The sequence below is a fragment of the Cornus florida genome, unplaced genomic scaffold (genome assembly GCF_030987335.1).
Source record: "Cornus florida cultivar Cherokee Brave unplaced genomic scaffold, ASM3098733v1 CherokeeBrave_3.0.0_Hap2_Chr02, whole genome shotgun sequence".
Taxonomy (NCBI): domain Eukaryota; kingdom Viridiplantae; phylum Streptophyta; class Magnoliopsida; order Cornales; family Cornaceae; genus Cornus; species Cornus florida.
The window spans coordinates 69,143,335-69,153,002 of record NW_026775572.1 but is presented as its reverse complement, the minus strand read 5'-3'; the positions used below and the strand labels follow the sequence as shown (position 1 = coordinate 69,153,002).

Sequence of the window (9,668 nt, the reverse complement as noted above, 5' to 3'; positions counted from 1 at the left end):
AGCTTTAAATGGCCACTAAGTATTTGTAGCACAAATTAAACAAATTATGAAGTCATTTCAAGAAACTAGGAAAAATGAAGATAAATTTACTATGATAGTTGGAATGTCTTGTGGAACATACTGGCAAGTGTGTGGGGGGCAAATTGGTGAGACATATATTAAGATCTTAAGTTTCCATATTGCTATTTTTGTGCATTATTAGAGACAATTATACATAAACAGATCATTGTGTTGCAAGCTGTAGACAAACTAGGGATAGGAGGGAGTCGAACACAGACACACCTGCTCAGGGAGCTGGGCACTCTACCAACCAAGCCACTAAATAATGCCCGCTAACTGTACCTCTGATGGTTTTGGACTTTTGTTGGAAACAGTTAAATATCAATTAACAAACATTATTATTCCTGAAAATATTGGTAACAGAAAATTTGCAGGGACATACTTAGATTTATACCCAAAACTAGAATAACAAACAGAATCTTACATCGACAGCACAAGAAAGAATGATAAGACAAACAAAGCAAAGACCTGAATCTGCTCTAAATCATTATCGTAGTACTAAATGGGGAGGGACATGGGGGAACATTAACTTCAACAACTCCTTCAAGCATCTGAGTTACCTTCCTCATTGTGGGTCTTAAAGACGGGTCTTCTTGAATACACCAAATGGCAACCATTACAAACCTCTCTAGCTTCGCCCTATCGTTCATGGCCTCCACGTCTCCTTCAACCAGCGCGTCTATCGTTCCTTCTTGATAGCAGTCATAAGCCCAATCAGTAAGGATTGCTTTCTCTACTTCACTGGTATCTATATCTATGCTCCTCCGGCAGCAAATGATCTCTAGCAACAACACACCGAAGCTATAAACATCGACTTTCACTATGATTGGCATGCTCTTAAACCATTCCGGTGCAACGTACCCTCTAGTTCCTCTAATGTCAGTGTGGGTTTGGCTCTGACCAATCATCAAAAGCTTTGCCAATCCGAAGTCAGAAATTCGAGCACTGTAATAATCATCAATAAGTATGTTCTGAGGGTTTATATCGCAATGGATAATCTGGGTGCTACACTCTTCGTGCAAGTACAAGAGTCCTCTTCCAATCTCATAGGCAATTCTGATTCTCTGGTTCCAACTCGGTCTTGTATCTCCGAAAAGGAAGCTCGCTAACGTACCATTGCTTATATACTCGTACACCAGTAATCGATTTGGTCCCTCATTGCAAAATCCAATCAATTGGACCAAATTCTTGTGATGTGTCTGCCCAATCACATTCACTTCAGCTTCAAATTCCTTCTCACCTTGAACCAATCTTTCTAACTTCTTAACTGCAACGAAATTTCCAGAACCCCTATTCATTTCCCCTTTGTAAACAACGCTAAAAGCTCTTTTTGCTACTTCTTCATTGAAGCCATTCGTAGCTTGTTCAAGCTCTTGGTATGTGAAACAACGCAAATTAGTGTCCACGACGCTTTCGACTTGGGGAATTCTGGTGTCCTTTCCCTTGTTATGAAGCAAAAGCCCAGAAGAATTGCAGCAATTAATACAAAGTTGAAGAACACAGAGCTGCCTAATAGCACCGATCCCACAACGACTTTAGTCTTGTCGTACTTCTTTACCGGCTTCTTCTCATCCGGAAGACAAGGACCCGGTGGGGAAGAATTAGTATCTTTCCTGACTTTGACAAATGCCGTGCTCCTTTCAGTTCTAACAACTCTCCCATTTGAGAGTGGTATCCTCTTCTTCCAACAGCTATTATCTCTGTAAATGGAAACAGAGCACAAGCAGTCTCGCAAGCAAGAATTCCTGCACTCCTCTTTATCGAAAGGCTCCAACAGCACGTAGTCAGAAAATGGCCAGTCAATGTTGGATAGCTCAACAAGATCATATAGTTGTTCATGGTCATCCTCGCAGCCCTGCGCGAAATCCGGTTTGCGGCCACTAAATTGATCACTTGGATCAAGTAAGGAATACCCTCGTGGGCACGAACAAGACGGCCTTCCATCCGTGTTGAGCTGGCAAAGGCTGTTATATCCGCAAGTGCCACTTCCTGCAGACACAACACTTGCTGTGCAAATATTTTCCAGTTCAGACCACAGCACAGACCAGCTTTCGTTGCCATTGGATATCTTGGGATGATAGTATTTTGTGAACACACCGTCGAAATTGAGAGTTGCTCTGAGAAAGTTATCCGTGGCTGAAACAATTCCTCCTTGTGAGAGCATGGACTTCTGCCGTTCGCTCTCAGCACGTATATGTATCCGGATTGATTGAAGACGAATCGGGAACCTGCATTCAATGCATCATTATCATCCCGAGTCCCGCTTGTAAAGTAAGGTTCATTAGGATGGTCTGTAGGCAGGTTTATGGTTCTGAGCACAAGATTTCCGTTGTCAAGCATGCTGAGTTGGAACCTTCCTTCGGAGAAACTAGGCTCCGTTTTTCGAGAGGTAAGCACATATCCCTTCTCCAATTCCTGAGTAAGCAACATGGTGTCAGCAGGAACCCGGAAGCTTTCCCATAACTCTTGCAAATTCCTATCTTTAAGCACAAAGTTACCAATATTGTTCATGTAGCCATATGCAACTGAGCCCACAAGAGGATCAGATTTCCATACCTGGTCGCCTTGTGGGTTAGTAAACACTAGCCCTCTGTCAGCAGTAAGCTGAACTTTGGAACCTCTAGGGATAGTGTTGCCTTCATCTGCATACCACACTATGGTTTTTTCTGGTATCTTGTCATACCATATGGAAAGCAAGAAAAGATTGGTGCCCACTTCCTTGAACCGAATGCAAAATCTCCGGATTGAGAAAGCCATGAATCCGCCTCAGCAGCAGCAGAAAGAGAGGCGCCAATAGATACATTAGCACCGTTGGTTTGAGCAACACCAGAAAATGTTAGCAGAAATAGAAAGAAGAGGAGATGAGGAAGAGCACAAGCCATTGCCTCAACTTATTGGTTTGTGAATTACCATCAAAGACATGGAATAAAGATGTTAAATAATAGATGATGGTGGGTAGGTCCTCTTTTGAATAATCTTACCGCTCCAAAGGACTACAATTCTTTAGGATGATCATTCTAATCTAGTCTAAAGGGACCATTGATAATAGACTAATTGGTCCTGAAGCATGGTTTATTGCTAAGTCATATAAAATCAGAGTGGGAATACATGCGCCAAAATCTAAGTCACATGCTTGGAATTAGAGCAAGGGTAAGAAGGCAGGTAAAGTGGGTGAGCAAAAGCCCACACGAAATGTGAGAGCATAGAAAAATTAACTTAGGATGACAAGCGGGTGAAGTAGGAGAGCAGAAGTCCACACAAAACGTGAGAGTGTAGAAAAATTAACTTAGAATGGCAGACGGGTAAAATAGGAGAGCAGAATTGTACATGAAACGTAAAAAGAAAAATTATATAACTTAGACAATGAAAGCAAACGTTAATAGACATTAGACTAGTACAAGAAAGATATTTTGATCGACCATAGAAAAGGCAACAACTAAACAAGTTTGCAACAAAAAAAGAAGAAATGACAATGAATGCATTCGTTAATCGTCAACTTAAAAGGACTGAGACTGACCGCCACCAGTGAATGCATGTTGTAGCTTCCAATGATTCCCACATCAAGGTAGATTTGGGTCAAGTCTTTCTCCATGACATGAATAGGTGCACGTAGAAAAAGAAAAGTCTTAAATTCTTCTTCATTGAATGATTTACCTTTATTTGGTTGAGGAGACCCACACGGATGACAAAAATGGCAATGCTGTTCACAGTGTGTTAAACTTCAGAGGAAACAGATGAAACATTGAAATTGATACCATCCTAATGAACCTTACTTTACAAAGTGTGTGTTAGTTATTTGTTAATGGGTAAAGAACATAAAACACCCCAATGATTTTCATTTTGTGCACATTACAGTCTTATAGTTTATTTTGCGTATATAAATTCATATTAGATGTCAAAATGTTGCAAATAAAGACCTCTGGTCAGACTTCCTGCAAAAAATGGCGTTAATTAAGCATGTGCCATCCACACGACTATTTTAGGAACTTAAATACCAAAATTGTCCTTCTTTATACCAAAAATGCCCTTAAACACACACACATATATATCATCTCTCTATCTACTATCTCTGTCTCTTTACTGTTTCTCTATACAAATATTCAAATGCAATTTAAACATAAAATTTGAATTAAAGATGTATAGTTACGGGGGGTATGACTGAGCTCACCAATAAAAGTAGTCACCACCGCTATTGGGTTTCATGTTGTCGGAATGGGTTTCTGGGTAGGGATGATTCCCCCAAAATTATAAGAGATTTCCACGTTCCACAATGGTTTCCAGAGAGTGTGATTGAAGGAGCAATAGCCCTTACTTGCCTCTGTTCAATTGCACACCAATTTCAGAAAAGAAAAAAAAAAAATTAAACAAAAAAAAGCTTACCATTACTCATCATAAAATACTTATATATATATATATATATATATATATATATATATATATATATATATATAACACCCCGAGAAATTATGAGATATATAAATAAGTCATCAAGAACTCGTCAATCAGCTCCAACCCAACTGTCCAACAATTTCTCCCCTAAATCAAGAAATCCCATTCCATCTCCAATCCCAACTTCTGCACCTCTGTTCTGGTGTTACGGCGACTCTTCTGTGGACTGCAACTGCACCAAAATTTTAAAATGTTGGATATAAGATGGTATGGGGGGTGAATTCCCCAAGCTGTCTCAACTTGAAGGGAGGTGATACTGATTGAGAGAATCAAACGAAATGGAGATGACTCAGATGAGTTTCAGAAACAACCACTACAGTTGCTATCGTCTTATTCATTTTACTTTCTCTCTACTTTTGTTGACTGATAGCATTGGAAGATTCATGCGCGATCATATCAAGATTCCAACACTACCTCCGAATCAACACCACCCACCCAAATATCACGACGCCTTCGATTTCATCCTCTCCCAAGCCAACTCCCTCTCCCTCGAATCCCAAACCCTAGAGATCGATTAAGTGTCAATATGCCCTAGAAATGACGTGGTATTGACAAAGGGTTTCTTTGTCTTTTCCCATTTTATGTTATTTTATTATTATTTTTAGGGTTAAATGCAAAAAAACCCCTCTAAATTATTGGCAAATTTGCAACAAATCTCCCTTAAATACAAAAATTGCTAGAAACCCTCTGAACTATGCATTTTTGTTACAGATGATTCCTTCAGGCGATGCTTCGGTGGAATCTCACCGTTAAATCCACAATATCTAATTTAATGATTATAATGCCCTTTAAAAGCATGAAAAGACTCTATTATCCTTTTTACACCCCAACCTTTCTTTAACTTACTTTTATACCCAAACATGCCTTTATGTTCTATATGCATAGACGCATACATATACATATAAATGTACTGTTCATCTTCTTCGTGTCTTTCTAGTAAAATAAATAAATAAATAATATATTACCGACCTAAATCTCTCTATGGTTCCCTCTATCTATATATATATACACACACACACATTTATATTTGGAATGTAATTCATCCATCACAATTTGTCCGGAGAATCGAAGAATATTCAGAAGAGAAGAAACAAGTGATTCAGCAATGGGTCACATGAATATAGAGATGGATCAACAAATTTAGAAGCAGGTTTGAATGAAACAGAGTATTTAAAGCCCCAATTAGAGAAAGTGAAACCCAAACAGTACCACACTACTCGTGTCGGCCGACGCACACATTCCTTGTCGACAGCCTAACCTCGCCGGCGACACACCCCCCTTCCATCTTCACACTCACGGCCGAATTTAATTTCAGATTGAGACCCAATTACTTGTTTTGGCAAACCCAAATCGAGAGCATGGTCATCTGTTGTTCTAAAGACACAAAGGCTAAGCCTATAAGGGCAAAGCGAGTAATTTAGGGGAAAAAAGAAAAAAAAAAAAAAAAGAGTACTTGGTACCATACTAAAAAAAATTCATTTAATTAATCATTCTGCCCAGGTGTTCTGCCTGTGGCTTCACATTCACCACAAGGGGATCATCTGTTGTCATCAAGACTACTTCATCAGTCATGTCTCTTTCCATTGATTGAGAATATGAATGATTGGCCATGTTCAACATATATATCCCGGTATATATATCCCAGACCTATGCATCTCCCTCTCTTTGTGTGCGCATATATATATATATATATATATATATATATATATATATATATATATATATATATGGGAGGGATTGGGTTTTGGTGGGATTGATGTTTGTAGAGAGAGCTGGTGTAGCCTGTCGCGATGCAACCAAATTTGCAAAATATAAAATGCGGCCAAGTTTTAAATTTATAAATGTCACTACTACTTTAAACTAAAAATATAGCTAAGGTGAGTAGGGATCGTCCCAAGGGATTGTGGGTGTGTTTGCAATGGAAACAATATATAGGGTTAGTAGGTCGAATGATCAAAAGATGATTTGTTTGGTTGGTTAAATTACAATAGAATTAAAATTAAAGCAAACAAAATACAATAATTTTAGAAGATAGGGAAAAAAATATAGAGAAGAGGACTTGGGGTATTAGAGCTCACTACTAAACTTGATTTCACTAGACACTAGCAATTGTATATCAATGGGGAAATTGAATTGTAACTTGTGTGTGTGTGTGTGTGACATTAATTGAAACTAGGCATGGATGGCAAAAAAGTATAGATTGTCTAGCTAATTCAAATGGAAAGCACAACCTATCAAATGAGACCAAAATCCATTCAATGAAACCACAATTTTTGCACACACAACTATCTAGAAACATACACCCTTTGCATTCATAAGTATGGAACACCAAGGAACAAGAATAGATTGTCTACCTATCTATGAATTTAAAGCAACTACACTATATCTACACGAAAGACATGGAAATTAAACTAAGTAAGCTAAAGGTGTGGCACAATCTATCAAGAAACAAGTGTGAACCATCAAATAAATTACAAGAGTATTCAATTAAGCACTATGTTTTGATCATCATTAGATTAACTTCATCCATACATATAGACATACATAAATTCCATTAAATCTAGAGAAAAGCACATAAGTCATCCATTCTAACATACATAGACATATGATTAGAAATAGATAATCAATTGAAAACATTAATCAATACACATCAAGTAGAAACCACAAGATATATATATATATATATATATATATATATATATCCAAGATCAAAACATTTATTATAAGTAAATCCCCAAAAATATACAAAGCACTAGGTCTAGGAAGCAAACTTAGGGGCTACTCTAGTCCCAAGTAGATGTCTAGCCACTTACTGAAGTAGTCATCCAACCCTCAAGGGCTATCTCCATGGTAGGAATGACCTTTTTCTTGATGGAAACCCTAGATGAATGGAAGAACTTCCAAAATGTGTAAAGCTCTTTCTAGTTTCTAGCCTCCTCTCCAAGATATGTGATGAATGTTAAGAGATATTGAGATATGATGTAAAAATGGCTCAAACTCCTTATATAGGTAACTTAAGTGTCACACCCAATGGTCTAGACTTGTGCACTTGGGCCCTTGCAATGATTGCACCACGAGCCAACTTTTAATGAGCTAGAATTTGTTTTATTTCGGACTTGAGGAGGTTCGATCGATCGAACTGTGGTGAGATCCATCGAATGCTATAGAGATCGATTATCTTTGGCGGCGCCTTTTTAAATAAAGACAAATCTCTGAGATATTTTCGGATTTTTTGAGATATTTTGGGAAAAAGACAAAAGTGGTAGGTGGGGTGATAGATGAGGATAAGATCAAACAATTTCAATCGATCTGAGAAAAGTTGGATCGATCGAAGATGGTGGAATCTTTTAGATAAGGACAAAGGCTTGGATCCATCTTGAAATGTCTAGATCAATTACCTCCAGATCGATCGAAGAATTGTTGAGATCGATCGAACTTGCTGCTTCCACTTTGCTCCTTTCTTCCATTTAGCTTGAGACAGCTTCTTTAATGCTCTTATTTGGCTGAATTAACTTATTTTTGGAATAAGCACCTAGAAAGGGCAATAACATGAAATTAATTTAAGACGGGAAAATAAGATAGATAAAGGTCCTAGAATACCTAAACTTAAGGGTTTAAATTTGCACTTTTCAACGCTCATCATACCCCTAAACTTAAATATTGCTAGTCCCTAATAATGAACTACGAAGTAAAGAAAATGAAATGAACGACTATACAACTATGAACTAGAAAACAATAAAATGATAACGCCACTTTTGTAGGGAACACGATTGCATTTAGCGCATGCAACAAGCTTTTTAAACCCCTAGGTTACCCCTAGTGGACGAGTGAAGTCTCGTGAGGGTTTCCAGAAATGATACCCACAAACATTAAGCTCGTTCTCACAAAAGAGACACCAATATTGCAAACAAGCATTGGGAGAAAAGTACCTCAAGTATGCAATTTTTGAATCATTTCCAAGCAATCTCCCAAAATCTCAACATTAAGCAAGCAAGTATAGTCCTCCATACATTAAGAAAATGATCATGTAAATCAAAACAACTCTAGAATCCTTTTTAAGTGGACCGGCATCAAATATGTTGTTATCTAAGCCAACTAAAGAAATGATCACATCCTTACCCTTAAACTAGCACACAAATCTAGTACCGATCATCAAGACAAAGAGTGGATCTTTTATTAAAGTTTTATTGATCTAGGTGCGCTTATTCTTTTCACTCGATTTTTTTTTTTCTCTATCCCTAAGGATCAAAGATGGAAGCATAGTGCAATGTGTTGATCTATTAAGCTTTCTAGCGATCCATGAGGTTGAGCGTTAGGTCAATGACTCCCAAACCAGATGGCTTTAGGGCACTAGGTGTTTAAACACCCCTAAGGACTTACAAGCTCAAATCAACTAGGCTACAAATCAAAACAACCTCCATCTAATAATTTCCCACTTCTCACCTTTTGGGAGAAGTCCTCACTTTTTTTATTACTTTTGCAACAATTTTATTTTATATTATTATTTTTATTTTTTAAGCATTCAATTATTAACCTAGAGTTTGGCCCTCCACCTTTCGGTGCGAGAAATTCAGTGCTTGATGAGGCTAGAATCCCGGCTATTCAATAAAAAGGGTTTGTTATCCACTTTTATCAAAATGAAAGCTTTCAATGCACTACTAGCTCAATTGAGATATAACCAAACCAATAGTCAACGAAGCATGTAGCCCACAAATGAATACTAGTGTGCGCCTGTGTTAGTGTGGAATACTAGAGTGAATCTCAAAACAATCACAAAATCAGGATAATGTGAACCACAAATGCAAGTATGATATCAATTTTTTGAAAAATTTACTCCTAAATGGCATCACAAGGCATACAAGGAGTATTGGACTCTCAAGTCAAGCAATTTTTAAATTTTAAGCAATATAGTCCTCAAAAGATCAAAATCATAACTAGTCATGGACCAATCATAAAAAAATCCCTCAAATACACAAGTTATGCTCAAAATTTTTAATTGAAAACAATTACTGCAAATAACACCCATTATCCCTAAACTTAAACGGTACAGTGTCCTCAATATGCAAAGAGAACAAAGGAAAGAGTATACCAGTGCAGCTATGGCAAAGAATGGCCGGGACAGAAAAATCCAAAGTGGGTGATATAACTCCCCCAAACTT

General features: G+C 37.7%; 2 protein-coding genes across 2 annotated transcripts; both read right to left on the bottom strand.

The window, feature by feature from the left end:
- Positions 1-379: 379 nt before the first annotated feature.
- On the bottom strand, positions 380-1,595 carry LOC132295269 (G-type lectin S-receptor-like serine/threonine-protein kinase RLK1; the record flags this gene model as incomplete). Its single annotated transcript, XM_059793466.1, has 1 exon — positions 380-1,595. A coding segment is annotated over one exon (1,056 nt), but the record flags the coding sequence as incomplete, so codon positions are not given.
- LOC132295268 (G-type lectin S-receptor-like serine/threonine-protein kinase RLK1) lies at positions 1,595-4,998 on the bottom strand. Its single transcript, XM_059793465.1, has 2 exons — positions 2,617-4,998; positions 1,595-2,475 (listed from the first exon to the last, which is right to left on the bottom strand). The coding sequence occupies exons 1-2, from the start codon at positions 2,815-2,817 to the stop codon at positions 1,615-1,617; spliced, it is 1,062 nt and encodes a 353-aa protein (XP_059649448.1). The 5' UTR covers positions 2,818-4,998; the 3' UTR covers positions 1,595-1,614.
- Between the last annotated feature and the right edge of the window lie 4,670 nt (positions 4,999-9,668).